The sequence below is a fragment of the Hyaena hyaena genome, unplaced genomic scaffold (assembly GCF_003009895.1).
Source record: "Hyaena hyaena isolate Hyena2069 unplaced genomic scaffold, ASM300989v1 scaffold_490, whole genome shotgun sequence".
NCBI lineage: Eukaryota > Metazoa > Chordata > Mammalia > Carnivora > Hyaenidae > Hyaena > Hyaena hyaena.
Window position 1 is genome coordinate 1145599 of NW_024081123.1, and position 18068 is coordinate 1163666.

The 18068-nt window shown below is 34.5% G+C and overlaps 1 protein-coding gene across 1 annotated transcript in view; it reads left to right on the forward strand.

Moving 5' to 3' along the window:
• RNF138 (ring finger protein 138) overlaps positions 1-14297 on the forward strand; it is a 34140-nt gene extending 19843 nt beyond the window's left edge. The window contains exons 5-8 of the mRNA XM_039254445.1: positions 7088-7144; positions 7962-8073; positions 9561-9668; positions 11989-14297. Coding sequence (XP_039110376.1) covers positions 7088-7144; positions 7962-8073; positions 9561-9668; positions 11989-12057 — 346 coding nt within the window. The 3' untranslated portion in view covers positions 12058-14297. The remainder of the gene's footprint in view (positions 1-7087; positions 7145-7961; positions 8074-9560; positions 9669-11988) is intronic.
• The last annotated feature ends 3771 nt before the right edge of the window (positions 14298-18068 follow it).

The window sequence follows — 18068 nt, forward strand, 5'->3', positions numbered from 1 at the left end:
TAAAAGTAGAACACATGTGTTTTCTCAGAATACAGTTGACAGTATTCCTTCATAAGTACAAATAGATGATTTAAACTCTGAACCCCATGGCTGTGGAAATTCTTAAAGAGGTGTTTGCATGTACCTATCTCAGAAGTAACAAAATTTCAAAATAAATCCATAGATTTTTGTACATTCTGAACTGCTGGGCACACTCTACATGTTATAGAATGTACATGGATGAGCAAAACATAGTCCCCTTTTATGTATATGTAGGCAGTATGAGTAATCCAAAATAAACTAGCCCACTAGTTTCAGTCAGATCATTCAGGATAGAACTTTTAGTATATAGTAATAAATATCGAAGGATGTTTAACAAAATTATCGTATTAGTATGGGGTAGTTTGTCGTAATAAATACATAGCACTGCTAGTTGTTTAAGGCCGTTTCTAGCTCATAACAATAAATTCTGGTTTTAATGTATAAGAATGTATGCGTTCTGTTTTCTTTAAGCCTCTATAAGTGAGGACGAAGAGGAGTGGGAAGGAAGATGAATGTAACCAATCAGTAAGATACCAGACACATTTTATCTTCCTTGGAAATTGGTCTGTTTGTAGGTTTTTTCTACTAATTTTGACTCTTTGTAAACATTAATAAGTAGATATTAGTAGGTTCATACAGTTTAGTCCAGATATAGCTCTTCACAAAGATGGAAAAAATTAAAGTTGCAAGCAGTCTTATGTTGTCATCTTCCCTCCAAGACGTTGAACATTTTAAGTGACTAAATCTTTATTAAGGAATCTGTACAAGTATTAGATAAAATGGCTTTTCCTTATTCATAAGCCTTCTTTATATAATATTGATGATAATTCTTTCTTATATGCATTATAAGTATACATATATATTTTTTACTCAGAATTAAATATTTTTTGCCATTTTGTAAACCACATAAACATAGAACTTGAGGTTTTTCTTTGTATTTTTAAAAGACTAGAAATGAGATACTGTAGTATTTTGAAAACTTTGCTTTACGGATTATCTCAGTTTAATTTAGCATTAAATGGCATAGTCATACATAATTTTAATTCTTTTTTCGTTTATAAAAAAATTTTTAATTAAATAATCTCTACTCCCAACATGGGACTCAAACTCACAATCCTGAGATCAATAATTGCATGCTTTTCTGACTGAGCCAGCCAGGCGCCTCCTTCCTTTTTTTTTAATTTTGGAAAACATATTTAATATGAACTAGTTAGATATCCTCTTAATGTATTTTTAAGTGTATCAAATAGTATTGTTATCTATAGGCACAGTATTGTACAGCAACCTGTCTTGCATAACTGATGTTTTATACACGCTGACTAGTAACTCCCCATTTCATCCCCTTGTAGCCTCTGGCAACCACTATTCTGTTCTTTGCTTTTATGAGTTTGACTGTTCTACTTAATTCATTTAAGTGAAATCATGCAGTGTTTGTACTGTGACGGGCTTATTTAACTTAGCATATCATGAGGTTCATTCATGTCATTGCAGGATTCATTCATTTACAGAATTTCCTTTTAAGGTTGAATAATCTATTGTATGTATATACCACATTTTCTCTATCCATTCACATCTTTGTTTCTTTATGCATTCACAAGATTGTTTCCTGCTTTTTGGCTATTATGAATAGCACTACAGTGAACATGAGAATGCTAATATGTTTTTACTATCCTTATTTCTGTTGTTTTGGTAAATACAAGTGAGATTGCTGGATCATATTGTAGTTTTGCTTGTTTGTTTTTTGTGGGGGACCTTCCCTACTGCTGTCCATAGTGGCTGCGCCATTTTTGCGTTCCCACCTACAATATACAAGGGTTCCAGTTTCTCCACACTCTCACTAACACTTGTCTTTTGTTCTTTTGATAATAGCTATCATAACAGGTATGAAGTGATAGCTCATTGTGGTTTTGATTTTAATTTCCCTGATGATTAGTGACCTTGGACATCTTTCCATATACCTGTTGGCCATTTGTAGATCATCTTTGGAGAATTATTTATTTAAGTTTTTAGTCCATTTTGTAATTGGGTTGGTAGTATCTTTGCAATTGAATTGTAGGGGGTTCTAATGTATTTTGTAAATTCACTCTTTATCAAATACACGGTTTACAAATATTTTCTCCCATTCTGTAGGTCATGTTTTCACTTGTTTCTTCCTTTTCTGTGCAGAAGCTTGTTAATTTGAGGTAGTCCTACTTGTCTGTTTTTGCTTTTGTTTCCTGATTGCAAATGTGTTTGTTCAGTTTTTGGCCAGTCTTGCTATATATTTCTATGACTTTTGCTTTTTGTGTCATGCTTGAGAAATCTTTTCCTACATCAAAGTTGTAAGATATTTTTTTCTTCAAACTTTAAAGCTATGTTTTTCACATTTGTTTTGGGTGTATAACGTGACATAGGAAAACTTTTCTTCATGCAGTTAGCCATTTGTCCCAGTACCATTCATTGGGTCCATTTTTCCTCACTGATTTACAAAGCCATTTCAGTCCTACACATCTCTGTATTCTGTTCTATTGGTCTATTTGTTTATTTTCTAGTATCAGGCTTAATTACTGTGGCTTTAACAGTGAGTCTTAATGTTGGGTAAGGAAAGTTTCCCACCTTGTTTTACGTACAAAATAGTGTCTGCTGTTCTTGATCCTTTGCTATTCCATATGAATTTTAGGATCAGACCTTTGAATCTCCTGAAAATCTCTGTAGAGATTTTGGTCAGGAGCGTTACTAGAGGTTGAATTTATTGAAATCACACATTAATTTGGAGAGAATTGACATCATATAGGACTGATTTTTCCCTCCCCTCTCTCTCATTTTTAAAAAATATGCTAAAAGAGGGGTACCTTGGTGTCTCAGATGTTTGAGCATCCAACTTTGGATCAGGTCATGATCTCATAGTTCTTGGGTTCGAGTCCCTGGTTGGGTTTTGCACCCACAGCTCCAAGCGTGGAGCCCACTTCAGATTCTGCATCTCCTCTCTCTGGCCCTCCCCTATTTCCACTCTGTCTCTCTCAAAAATAAATAAACATTTAAAAAAGTATTCTAAAAGAGATCTGTTTATCGTATGTGTAAGTATGTTTTATTATATCTTTTCCAAACTTTATAAGAGTTTTTGTTTATATACAAATGGTTTTTATTTCCTGTTTCATAATCTGAGTGGTTATTACTAGTGAGTATGAATAGTACACATTTATACATTAGGGTTTTATTTTGCAGCTGTTGATTTATTAGTTCTAAGAGTTCCAAATAATGGTAGAAATTTTTTAGATTTATTAAATGGAAATTATTTTATTTTTTAATACAATTTTATCTCTTATTGCTTCATGTCATAATTTGTTGCATTAACTAAGATCTCTATCTGATATTAAATAGAAGACACCTTTTTCTTGTTCTTCATTTTAAGTGAGAATGCATCTATAATTTTCTATTATGATTACTATGGATTTTTTCCTAACATAACATAGTTATTATCTGTGTCACGATGCTGTCACTCTGAACTTAAGATTTCCTCCTTAAATGTTTCTATTCAAATTGAATCTTTAATGGAATTTAAAAAATATATACATTTGGCTACATTCCCAGATATTGTGATATCTAGAGTCTTGGCATTTGTATTTATTTTTTATTTTTTAATGTTTATTTATTTTGAGAGAGCGCATGCGAGTGGGGGAAGGGACAGAGAGAGTATGAGGGGAAAGTAAGGGAGAGAGAGAAATCCCAAGTAGGCTCCAGGCTGCCAGTGCAGAGCCCTGTGTGGGGCTCCAACCCACAAACCATGAAATCATGACCTGAGCTGAAATCAGGAGTTGGGTGCTTATCTGACTGAGCCACCCAGGCGCCCTAGGCATTTGTACTTTTAAAAGCTTTGTGAATAATCAGAGTTTTTTTTGTTTTTGTTTTTGTTTACATTATGGAGATTGAATTTTATTGGATGGTTTTTCTGCATCAGTTGAAATCATCTTTTTAAATTTTAATTGTTAAGGTGCTGTCAGTAATAGATTTTCTGTTGTTGAACCCATTGATGCATTCCTGGAGTAAATGAGTAGGGTGCCGGCAGTAGACATGGTACAAGATGATTAGAAAGGGCTGGAAGGATGATAATGACAGTTATAGTGGAAAATAGAGAACTATATGGGTGATGGAACTGAGAGAAAACATTTTAAAAGGGCATTGAATTTGATGTTAAAATGTTTTAAATCACTTTTGTGACGGCATACCTCATAATGAAAAAAACCAAGCATGCATTCCTTGTGTGTGTGTGTGTGTGTGTGTGTGTGTGTGTTTAAAAACTAGGCATGTATTTTTACAGTTCTGATACTTTGTTATAAAGCATGCAAAATTTAAGTGAGATAAAGATGAAATCATTACTTTAAAAATAAGTTTTGCTTTATTTAATGTTATAAAATATTTTATTCTTCAAAGTTTAATTAATACTTTTAATAAAAGCCAGTGTTGTTGACTTTACTTCCTAAAATTTTTTTTTAATCTTAGTTTAACACTGTTACATAGTCAGAGATTTGGAACTAAGTTCACTTTACGGGGATACTTGATTTTGATGACTGTCATGGCTGAAAAATATACCCACCTTACAAAAGATACAGATCTAAATGGAAGAAGTATGTCATAGGTTGAAATTACTAAAATGTTCAGTTTCACTCACTAAATGTCAAAAGGGCTTTTGTTGAAATTTTCATCTTCCTTAATGATGTTGCAGTTGTTCTTAAAAACCAATCAGAAGTTGTTACAAGGTTTTTTTTTTTTAAGTTTATTTATTTTGAGAGAAATGAAACAGCACAAGTGGGGGGAGGGGAAGAGAGAGAAGGAAGATCCCAAGCAGGCAGCACAGAGCCCTAGGCAGGGCTTGAACTCACAAAACTGTGAGATCATGACCTGAGCTGGAACCAAGAGTCAGACACTTAACTGACTGAGCCACCCAAGGCACCACTGTTAAAATGTTTTCAAAGGGCACATTCAGAACCCAGTAATTATGTTTATTTGGAAGATATTTTTAATGTTTTTTATTTATTTATTTTTTTTTATTTTTTTTAATGTTTTTATTTATTTCTAAGAGAGAGAGAGAGACAGTGTGAGCAAGGGAGGGTCAGAGAGAGAGGGAGTCACAGACTCAGAAACAGGCGCCTCTGAGCTGGCAGTCAGCACAGAGCCCGATGCGGGGCTCGAACCCACGAACTGCGAGATCATGACCTAAGCGAAAGTCGGACGCTTAACCGACTAAGCCACCCAGGCGCCCCTTTTATTTTATTTTTAATTGTATGAGAGATAGAGCACAAGTTGGGGAGGAGTGGGTGGGGGTGTAGAGACAGAGGGTCTGAAGTGGGCTCTGCACCGCCAGGCTGACAGCAGCAAGCCCCCATGTGCAGTTCGAACTCACAAACCGTGCAATTATGATGTAAGCTGAAGTCAGATGCTCAGTTGACTCAGCCACCAGGAGACCCTTTATTTGGAAGATTTTATTTTATTTTTTAAAGTTTTAAAAAAATAAACTCTGTGCCCACCATGGGGCTTGAACTCATGACCCTGAGATCAAGAGTCGCATGCTGTACTGACTGAGCCAGCCAAGTTCCCTTATTTGGAAGATTTTAAAAGTAATTAGAAAAATCTGTTACCATGTTTAAAAATATAGATTTGAGATTTTTTTTAAATCGGTGATACATACTGTTTCTGGTGACAAAATCATCATATATTTGTGATAAATTCAGTCTCCATAGTTTGACTTTATAGTCTTCACATTGTTAAAATACCACTTTTACCTAAAGAGACAGATTAGTATCTGCTGGAAAGGTGCAAAAATAGTGGTTTAATAGTCTCTTTGAGTGTGGAAACTGGGAAGCTTGCTTGCTCACTCAGCCTAAGACAGATCTGTCTGGAGAGGTAAGATGGTTATCATCATAGAAGGGCTGGCATTGGAAGGGTGTCTACAGCAAATACAACTTTGGTGTACACAGCTTTATTATAAAAGACAAAGTTTAAAAAATCAAAAAGAAAATAACATCTATTAGGTAGTACTACTGCTTGGTTTTGTTGTTGTTTTTCGTTTGTTTTTTTTTTAAAGAAAAATGAATAACCAGTTTTCTGAGTTTAACAACTTTTAACTCTGGTATTGAGACATAAGAAAAAATCTCTGCATGGTACAGTTTTTCTGCCCACTTGTTTTATTTCTGTTTTAATGTCTCTGCTATTGAAATGCCTTGTTTCTATAAAATTGACCACATTGATGAAGTTCTGTAATACATAAGTGACAGTCACCACTTAGAATATACTGACTCTGCTCTGGATTTCTTTAATGCTGCATATGACATTTGGCTCTGGCACAGTGTCCAACTGAGGATGTCAAATGGTTCTGTATATTAAATGCTGGAAAGCCTAGTTCCTTTTTGGAAAATATGAACATTTAAATATTTTCTTAAACCTACTCCACTTTGGAAATATTTTTTAATGTTTATTTTTGAGAGAGAGAGACAGAGCATGAACAGGGGAGGGGCAGAAAGAGAGGGAGACACAGAGTCTGAAGCAGGCTCCAGGCTGTGAGCTGTCAGCACAGAGTCCAACGCGAGACTCGAACTCATGAACCATGAATCATGACCTAAGCCGAAGTCAGACGCTTAACCAACTGAGCCACCCAGGTGCCCCTATAGGCCACAACTTTAAACCATATCCTAGTTACAAGTTAGAAAGTTCACAGATTCTTGCCTCAACCCCAGCATTCAAAAACTTAGTAGTCTAGGTAGAAGAGTCTCTTACTGTGAAAGTCTGAAGTACCTGGGGAAATGTTATCATGCTTTGGACTTAAGATAATTCTGCAAAATTCTTATTATTTATTTGTAATTGCTTAAATTAATTTTAAAGGACATGAATAAGGACTTAATAAGCAGTCATCTTACCCAAATTTATTTAAAAAGTAACTGATGCCATAATTATTTCACAGTTCAAAACTATTTGAAGTTCAGGCTTTTAAAACAAATTCAGACTAGTCATTTTCATTAGCAATTCAAGTTCATGAATCTGTAATGTGCTTTATTATTTGAGGTATTAACTATTCCCCTCTATGTTTCTTAAGTAATAGGAGTGAAACATCTACATCTGATAACACAGAACCTTATCAAGAGAATACAAGGTAAGCTTTCAAAAATTCTGCTTTAATAAATTATCACTTTATAAAAATAGATTTCTTAATTAATTTTCTTACTCAGCGAATTCATCAGACAATGGTAGAAGTTGGGAATTTAGAAATAAATGCTGCAGATGCTTTTACAGATCATATTAAATTAGAATAGTTTAGCTCTCCTTTTTCACTGTGGTCAGGTTTCTTCCATGCATAATTTAGGTAGAGTTGTCCATATTGAACTGCCTCTTGCTGAAATTCTGAGGTCTTAAACATCAGTGATGCATGATCCTCAAAGTGTTTTGAAACGTTGATCATTCTGATGATTGATGCTTTTGTTTTTCACTTTTTCTATGAATTTTGTATGTTAGATTTCTAGAGACTAGAGTAAGCTAAAGATGTGATCTTGATGGGAGTCTAAATATTTTGAGTTCCTAGATATCGGGGTGTCCAAACTGGGACACCACAGCATATTTATAACTTCCAAGGGAGTTGTAGTGACATCTGTTGGCCTTACACAAATGATTAAATTTAAGGTGTTTGGACCTAACTGCTTAATAAGTGGGACAGCTAGATTTGCTTTTGTTTTAGGCCTAGAGGTACCATGAAAAAAAATGTACTGAGACATTTTAAGGTACTGTAACACTGAGATTGTTTGGGAACATCTGTTGTAGATGATTTATTGAAAATAGTTTTTTCAAAATTTTAAATAGTCGAATAAGTGTAACTTTTTAAAAAAGAAACTTACAGTAATTGGTCCGAATATGAAAGCATCATTTTTATGTTATGATTTCAAATTAAGTACAATTCATTTAAAACTGTTTTTTAGTTCTTCTGGGCATCCTACCTTTAAGTGTCCCTTGTGTCAAGAATCAAATTTTACACGGCAGCGTTTACTGGATCACTGTAACAGTAATCACTTATTTCAGATAGTTCCTGTGGTAAGTACATATGTTGAAGATGTTCTTCTGCTTAAATACACTGTTCCATTTGTTTCATTTCATTTCATGTGTACAGGGAAAGGAGTTGATTTAAATTTGGATAGGGCATTATCATTAAGGTAGGTTTTTGTCAACAAAAAATTGATGTCTGTGAAGCAAAATGAGATACTTAAAATTCCAGTAACTCGCTTTGGAAGGGTAATGTAGGAGAATAGCCTGGAGGAGAGTGAAATAATGAAAGGTAAGCTGGGAATTCATTTGAGGAGTGGCAGAACCAAACTTTATTGGGACCTCTCAGTTTCTTAGTCTAGAGAATGCAGACAACTGGGTCTGGTCTGGTGGATCTGCTGCAGATGAAAACACTTAAAAATAAGTATACAGTCAGTAGGTATTTTTAATTGTATCCTTGCGGAGTCTATTGTATGAATGCATAAAGTAAGGAAGAAAAAGAATTGTACTTTCTTTTTGATGGATATGTGTCTTTTTGATGCCATTTTGAGGCTGTGTAAGAAAGGGGTGAGAGACCTTTTTGATGAATGAGGGAGACAGAGTGGAGTGCGGGATTCCAACATTGTGTTAATGGTCCTACAAGTCCTCTTTTGGAACATGAGTTACATAGGTAAGTGATTTCAGCTGTGGATGGGACAGGAGAAACTGAACTGGAAGAGATGCTTCCTTTTCAGGTGTACATTTTGATACATAAATATTTTCTTCAGAAATAAGAAAATAGGAAAATTTTACAAATTAAGGATTATAGATATTTCTAAACAGTTTTAGTGGATGTACTAGAGAAAAGTGTGAAAGAATACGCCTCAGTAACTATTGAGGCTGCCCTTACTCTCACATAGCACTAAGGGATATACCACCTACTTTGCTCTCATTACTGTTAGATACAATTGCCAAAGATATCTCAAGAAAACATCTCACATTTAAGAGATTTCATTTGTTTTATATTACACTAGCAAATTTTTGTTTCTGCATTTATATTTAACAGAGAACAAACTTTGGCTAGAGACCAGTTACCAAAAGTTTCTTCTTATTTCAGTGTATCATCCCTTGACTTTTTAGCATGGCCTTCATTAAAACCTTAAGCATATAATTCAAAGTTTACTTCACTTTCATTTTACTTATAAAAAAGTCATAATGATTATAGTCCTTTGTGGCTCAAATGAGATTACATACTGGTTAATGATAGCCACTATGAATGGTATTACTAAAGGTTGGGTGTGATGTTTCTATTCAAACGGGTAGTCAGAGATTAAAATAATAGAATGTATAAGATCTCTCTTCTTGGTGTATTATATTACTATAATTTATCTGGGGTAATTTGATCCAGAAATGATCTTGTCTTAAAATTTGGATCTTAGAAATGGTTTTCATGTAGATGTTTTCGGTAACAGAAGCCTGTGTTATTTTAATACTTTCAATAATTAGTATGTTTGGTTATTTTTATGATTTTTTTATTTAAAACATTCTGTTTCTCATAGACGTGTCCTATTTGTGTGTCTCTTCCTTGGGGAGATCCTAGCCAGATTACTAGAAATTTCGTTAGTCATCTAAATCAAAGACATCAGTTTGATTATGGAGAATTTGTGGTAAGTAAAATTCTTTAAGCTTAAGAAAATACTGGGGCGCCCAAGTGGCTCAGTCAGTTAATCGTCTGACTTCGGCTCAGGTCAGATCTCACAGTTTGTGGGTTCGAGCCCCACGTCAGGCTCTGTGCAGACAGCTCAGAGCCTGGAGCCTGCTTCAGATTCTGTCTCCCTCTCTCTCTCTGCCCCTCCCCCACTCATGCTCTGTCTCTCTCTATCTCAAAAATAAACTATAAAAAAAAATTTTTTTAATTAAGCTTAAGAAAATACTGCTTAAATATTAAGTTAAATTAATTTTTTCAATCTAGACTTGAGTTTTGAGACAAGCTGTCGTATCATACTGGATGGTTATAGAGCAAGTTCTGTTGTTTTTATAATAGAGGTGAACTAACTTTGGTTTGTGGGAGTAGTAAAAGGTGAATTTACTATTCACGTCCTATGCTAGAGAGATAATTAATATAAGAAGAGCAAACCCCCAGATTTTCCAAATGGTGATTCATATGTATGAAGACTGTCTAGATTTAAGGGATAACTATAGCTGCTTAGGGAAGTAAAAATGGTTTAACAGATGAAGGGGAATGTATTTCTCAAGTTATACCAAGTTGCTTATTATAATAAATTTCTTGTATTCATATGAGGTACAGTCTTTTTTAAAAATGAGGGAGTGTAATTATTAAGTAGAGCCAGGTTGAGTAGATTCTGGTCTTAGGTGATGGCTTTTAACAGGTTGCGCAAGGGAAGTTACACAGTGTAGAAATGGATTCCTAAATCAAAACATGGCTACTTTCTACCTCCTAAATGTGTCAGGATCATTTTTTTAAAAAATTAGATGATTTGTTTTATTGTGAAAGTACATTTAATTCAACTTCAGTGAATTAAAACCTTATCTAATTCAGTATTAATCATGACAAAGAATGACAGATACTTGTTTTCTAGTTTAGGTAATAAGCACAGGCATGTGCAATTCTGACAATGGAATGAATAGAATTTAATACTTTACTCTCCAAGGTTATATCATTCTTGATAAATATTTTTTTATTTTGTGGAATTTGCATATTTAATCATACTGTTTTAAACTAACAACTCAAATTTATCACTTATGATAAATTGAGATGCACCCTTATAATTTTAGCATTTTTATGAAATGTAGACTCTTAAATTCTCATTTTAAGAAAGTTTACTGTGGAGAACTATGATTTGAAAAAACAAAAATCTATTTTGTGAACCACTTTTGATCTAATTATCAGGTTGGGTTTTTTTTTTTTTTTTTTTGCCACAGAAGAGTATATAATTTTAATTATTAATACTAATTATTAACTGTCAGAGGCAGCCTATTAAAGCAAACTGATAGGACATAACTGATAGCAAATAGAATTGTTTAAGTGAAAGGTAGTGATGTAACTAAGATTAAGTGAGCTATAGTTTTTAGCTTCATGTTAATATTAAGAAGCTGCTTAATAATTGGGGTGCCTGGGTGGCTCAGTTGGTTAAGCACCTGACTTCAACTCAGGCCATGATCTCACAGTTTGTGGGTTCGTGCCCTACGTTGGGGTCTGAGCTGACAGTGTGGAGCCTGCTTGGGATTCTCTCTCACTCTTACTCTCGCACTCTATCTCTCTGCCTTTCCCAGACTCATAGTTTCTCTCTCTCTCAAAATAAATAAACTTTAAAAAAAGCTGCCATTCAGTTTTCTTAATTCAACAAATGCTTAGTTTCTTTAAAATGAATTTATTTTTAGACATTTGGCATTATTTTCTAGAGATGACAATGTATCACTTATGATTGTGGGTTACCTTTCACTGTACTTTTAATTACAACCTTATCATAAGGCATTATAACTCCGAATTTCATTCTCCAAAATACACAATGTATTGTGTATCAGTTATTCTTAAATAATTACAACTGAAGTTAATTTCTTATTAAAGTTTAGGTATTTAGATCTTAAATTTTATTTTATTTTATTTTATTTATTTATTTTTTTTAATGTTTTATTTATTTCTAGGAGAGAGAGAGAGACAGCGTGAGCAGGGGAGGGTCAGAGAGAGAGGGAGTCACAGACTGAAAAAGGCTCCAGGCTCAGAGCTGGCAGTCAGCACAGAGCCCGACGAGGGGCACGAACCCACGAACCGCGAGATCATGACCTAAGCGAAAGTCGGACGCTTAACCGACTAAGCCACCCAGGCGCCCCATTAGATCTTAAATTTTAAAGGACAGTATATATTATAAACGTAAACCATTTCAAGTATGTGTAATGTATTGGGCAGAGTATTGAGTAGTGGAATATATTATATATATTTTGACATGTTAATGTCATTGTTTTTAGAATCTTCAGCTAGATGAGGAAACCCAATATCAAACTGCTGTTGAAGAATCTTTTCAAGTAAACATCTGAAGGCTGTAGACAACTCTGCATCTTTGTACCTGCAAGTGCCATCTTTAAGGGGAAAATTACATGAAGTCACCGTTTCAGTAATTTGATGTGTGTATTAATAAAAGTAATTCTTTTTTTTGATTTAGTATTTTAATTTAAAAAGGTGGGCCATCTAAAACACGGAAGGACATATTCTTTAAAAAATATTGAAAGGATTATATTTCATTAATGTATTGAAAAAAAGGGATTCCCTGTTGTACTTCTCTCTTTTTATATTATACATTCTTGAATTTTTCCTTACGTTGCTTTTGGAATTTGGTGCAGTTCTGCCATTGACATTCTTGTACACCGGTAACACAATAGCACCTCCTGAAAGATGTGATTGATTAAACCTACCCAATCTGAGCCAGTTATCAGAGTTGCAGAATGGAGACTTGAAGTGCTAAATGAAACAATCCAAAGGAAACTTTTTTAATACAGATTCTAGCTGAAGAATTCAACTATAAGAAGATTGTATTTATGTAATGTTTAGTATTTTTGAAGACTTAGTGAGATTTCTTTAATAACTCCTTAAAAAGTGAAAGTTCATTGTAAAGAGATTTCCTTTTTGCTTTAGAAGGAAATATTATGAGAAAAATTTCTTTGGTGGGCAGTTGGTAATTTCACATCCTGTTTGTTTGGCTGACTAATTTGTAAATGTAAAGCTGAAGAACAGCTCTTTGGCCTCAGAGTTTTCAATAGCCAGTATTTCTCTTTAGCTAAGATGAAACTTTCATTAGAAACTTTCAGTTGGTGGTATCATATTCTGCATCTATATTTAAATGAGAGATTTGGCTTCATCTCAGTTTAGAAATTGATTCAAAGCTAAAGATGTATATGGATATATGCATACACTTTTGTATGTGTATATATACACACATATGCATGCAATTTGTCAGGTTATATACAGAATTTCTATTAAGGTTTTTTAAATATACAAGCAATATGGGATTGACATGTTTATCTGATTTGAGTAACATTTTGTATATCCCCAAACTTTTAAAAGGTTAACAGTCAAATGCTAAGTGGTCTAGTTGGCTACTATTACACCTTAAAACTGAATTTACACACGCACATAATTACCTTGTTTATATGGTGCTCATTTGTTATTCTCAAAGATAATGCATGACTATGAAGTAATGAGATGGATGTTACCAGCCATTCTGTTTCACTACTTTTTAGTCAAAACTGGGTTTGTTCTTCGTATTTATTAATAAGAATTATAAAATAACTTGTACTAGAAGGCCTAAATCACAGAATGAAAGATAAAGAGTGTTATTAGCTGACATTCCATACTAATATGTATTGTTTATGCTTTCTTTAAAATAACTAAAAGAACATAAAAGAAAATCTCAGAAGTAGTTTGCTGCTAATATATACATATATTGTATGAAAGGGTATATTTTGGTTTTGTTAAAACCCTTGTTGACTTTTCTACAGTGAACATTTTTTTTAACTTGATTTAATAAAAATGTTAATTTTGGAAGTGGAGTTTTATAAAAACCTTTTTCAGTCTATGACTATAGGTAGTAATAATCACCAAAAAAGCCATACGTCTTAATAACATATGCCTTTGTTCTGTCATTCGAAAGAGTGATGTTTACTCTGTGCTTGAACATTTTCTCTGCAGTTACAAGAGTGTAATTGTAAGAATAGCTGTTTAATGAACTCTTATAAAAAGATTTTTGACCATAGGTTTTTTCCAGTTTAAAGCAATAACTTTAGAACTTTCAAAGTTAATACTTCCAGTATATCAAGTTAACCCATTCTGAGATTTGACAACTTCTTTAAAGGAAAATTGTAGTAGAAATCATCTTGATGAAGTTGTGTTTTGAAGTTTGTGGATTAGTTAAAATATCAATAACAGTCTTGTGTGTCTTTCCTATAAGCATTTTCAGAAGGAAAATATTGACTGCTATTATCTGGGAACTCTTCAGTATGGAAATGTTTGTTTAAAATCTCACCTTTTGTCAGTGGATTAGAAATAAGAACAAGCTTTACAGATTTACAGCTTAAATTCATGAGAAAGTCCTTATTTTTAATATGTTTGTTAGCTGAGTCAAAATAAAGGAGGGAAACTGTGTTGATACTCTGATACCTAAATTTCACAAATAGCTTTACAGGAAAGCTATTTCCCTCAGCAAATTACAGTTCATGTTGTTAAACAGAGTCTTATTTGAGATGTATTACTTTATTTTTCAATTAAAAGTGGTTTTCTCCTACTTGTGTGTCTAATTAAAATTTTGTCTAGAGGGAAAGATGATAACATTTAATTCTCATAACTCACCCTAGAAGACATGTAGGAGATAACCCATCATTTTGCACTTAAAAAAGTAGAGAGGAGAAGGCTACCACATGCTGATGCTGCATGTTAGATTTAACTTGATAAACCTATTTTATCTTTATTTCAAATGTTAATAAATTTAGAAGGCTCTTTTGTCAAGTGTTTATGCAGCAAGATTTTCAAGCCCTGTTAGCAGCCAGGCAGAAAGCTAGTTAACTGGCTAATAAATATTTTTATATGGAGAAGTTACCCTTAAGTAAGATATCAGGGTTGTAAGAACATACTGCCAAGCACAACGTCACATTCTCTTGGGCTGCTTAACAAGTATCCATTATCGTCATTGAATCATAACTTTTATAGAAATCCATTAGGGCTGCCACTCAACGAATAAACCCTTTGAGGAGGTTATGGCATTTTAGCCTTTGTAGAAGGTGTGACCCAGAAAACATGTAAATACATGCAGTATAAAACTCATAATAGAAATATGAATAAAGTACTCATTCCATGATACTACTTAGTGTCAGTACAATTTTCTGATTATGCAATAAAATTTTGAAAAGTGTGGAATGGAAAGGGAGTTAAGCAATTAGAAGAGAATACAGGAGCTTCAAGAAAATGCATTCCCCTTAATCCAACATCAGTTATCCAATCCTGGGACTGAGAGCGGACAGTCACCACACTCACTTCCCTGAAATGGGGGGGTCGGGGGGGGGCAGGGTGGGTATTGCATTATGTACTTTAACTGACAAACTTACATCAAACTATATAGTTTCCTATATTAACAGGAACTCTTGAGAGTATAATGCTGAGGGGTCTACCATTACAGAATTCAACATGAGCAGGGCAGGGGGGTGAATGTGGAGGAGACCTAATCAGATGAATTACAGCCATTCTCTGCAGGGGAAGAAGTAACACATGAAACAGGGATGAGGAAATTTCCTGTCAAGTGGCAAAACAACTCATGATAATGTACTCAAAGTGAACAATTGCCTGTGTCATCAGAGCTGAGATCAAGAAAAACCAGTACTAGAATCCCAGAAGTCCCTGTTTCTATTTGCAGTCACAACTCGCCAGCACCACTAACTTCTAATACCAGATTTTGCCTGCTTTAATGCTTTATAGAAAAGGAAGCACACAGTAAAACTTATATTTGACTACTTTTGCTCAACATTGTTTTGAGATTTTTATATAGATTTTAATTTAGTCAAAAGCAGCCTGCAGTAACTTATCTTTTGTCCAGAACAAAAATGCTCCTTTCTAATATTTGTGACTGTTAGATGCATTGTAAGTGGTTGTTTCACGTATGCTGGCACTTGTAAGTGCCCGAGCTAGGTAACAACTGAATGCCTGGCCTTCCCCTCATGATAACTACAGAAAGACAGGTGGACAGTGTAACCAGTGGCCTTCCACAGCGTTTGCCTGACCTTTCTCATAAGCTATGTGTAGGATGTTCTCTTTCCAAGGCGTTTTGTAGGCAGTGGATTTTAGTAAGTATGTAATTCCTGGGAATTGAGCCCAGTGCGACCAACAGAAACTAAAAGGGGAGTTACGGTGGATACACAAGAAGAGATACTGGAAGTGTTTAAAACAACCAAGACTAGTTTCTCGGGTTAGCCTACTTTTGGTAATCCTGCAGGTTGATACTTACATGGTTTTGGACAAATTACTTAACCTCTCACCTCTGGGTCTGAGGACTGAGTGAGTTTATACACAGTGTTCTTGGAACACAGCTTGTTATCTTCAGTGTTACTGGATATTTAGTGCATGTCTACCAACTATGTTTATATCTGTCAGGTTCTCTCAAATCCTCTTAGGAAAGTCTGGGATAATGTTTTTTCTTTCCTTTTAGAATATAGGTTCTAAAAGGTTATTAGTCTTTGTTATCTGCAACTTTTGCAAGAACCTCTGAGACATTGTGTTTGTCTCCAAGAAGTACGAATACTCCAGGTAATGAGGACTTCTAAGTAAAAATAATATATTTCTGGGACACCTGGGTGGCTCAGTTGGTTGGGCACCTGACTCTTGATCTCAGCTCAGGTCCTGTGTTGGGCTTCACGCTGGGCGCAAAGCCTTCTTAAAAGGGTGGGGTGGGGGGAGCACGTGGGTGGCTCAGTAAGTGAAGCGTCCAACTCGGTTTTGGCTCAAGCCATGATCTCCTGCTTTCGTGTGTTTGAGCCGCCCTTCAGGCTCTTGGCCGACCCGACAGTTCAGAGCCTGCTTGGGATTCTCTCTCTTCCTCTTTCTTCACCCCTCGCCTGCTCATTCTGTCTCTCTCACAAATAAATAAAACTTGAAATCTATATATCTTTTAGAATAATCAGCTGATAATCACACTAAGTAATCAAAATCATGCCCAAGATTGATTTATTGATGGGAAATTTATTTAACCCCCTACACCTCTCCCCAGTTAATATTATTGAGATATAATTGATGTACAGCACTGTATAAGTTTAAGGTGTATAGCAAAATGACTGACCTATATTGTGAAATGATTACCACAGTAAGGTTAGTTAACATCCATCATCTCCTATAGATACAAAAAGGAGGCTTTTTCCCCTTGTGATGAGAACGCTGTGATTTACTCTCTCCACTTTCAAAGATACCACTGCAGTGTCAACTATCATCATTATGTTGTGCATTATCATCCATTTTATTTTTAACATGCTTGTTTCTTAGCCAATAATTAACTTGAAGAAACCACTGTCTAGGAGAAAACTTATTTTGAAATATTAACAAATCACTTGAATAGCTTAAGTTTGGATTACTCACTCGGTTGTATCGAGAATATTCATCTAACTTTGTTTTTCAGTTTCTAGATAGAATTGATATAGTATACTTTAGACACATTTTTTTTTAATGTTTATAAAGTGATTTTAGGTTCATTAGAACAAGAATTCTCACCCTTTTTGGTCTCAGGACCCCATTACACTCAAATTATTGGTGTAAAAAAAACTCTGCCATAGATTATGATCCTAAAGATAAGAAAACAGCAATTTTCTAAACATTTACATAGTAAATATTCATAGGACATAAAAATAGAACTTAGCACACAATATTCATAGAAAAATATTCATAGAAAATGCTCCTGGAGAAATGACACACTTCGCCTGCCTGTTGTCTATTCCTCCACCTAGAATCTAAGCAAGAGGTTTCCTAACACAAATTTATGTATTTATTAATTTATTCCTTTAAAATAAAAAACTAACATCCTACAAAGTAACATCCTTAAGCAACTTGATACCCAGTTTCTTTTAAAAACTTCATACTTCAAGTAAAAGTCCTGATTATCAATCCACACATCCCTCTACTTTCTCCCTGTTTGTAGACATCATTTCTGTGTCCTAGCTGGAGCTTTTTGAAGTTTAGATACCTCAAGAAGGTGCTTTAGGGATTCTGCAGAAAAACAAGTATTGTATACCAGATTAGGGAGATTTAAATTCCCAAGAACTTTTTTCTTTCCTTTTTGTGTCCTGCCTTTTGGAATTTAAGCTATGTCTTCAATTGGCAACCTGCAGAACTCCAGCAGTTTATGGGGAAGATTAAGCTGAGCAGAGATAATGGTTCAGCAAAAAGAAAATAGGAATTAAGTCTGTGAAGGCAGTGCTGTAGAGCTGAGTGGAGGAGCACTTTTCTGTGCTATTGAGACTTTCCAGAATGTTTTTGGGCTATGCCATGATGACATCACATCTAAGCAATCTCCACAAAACAA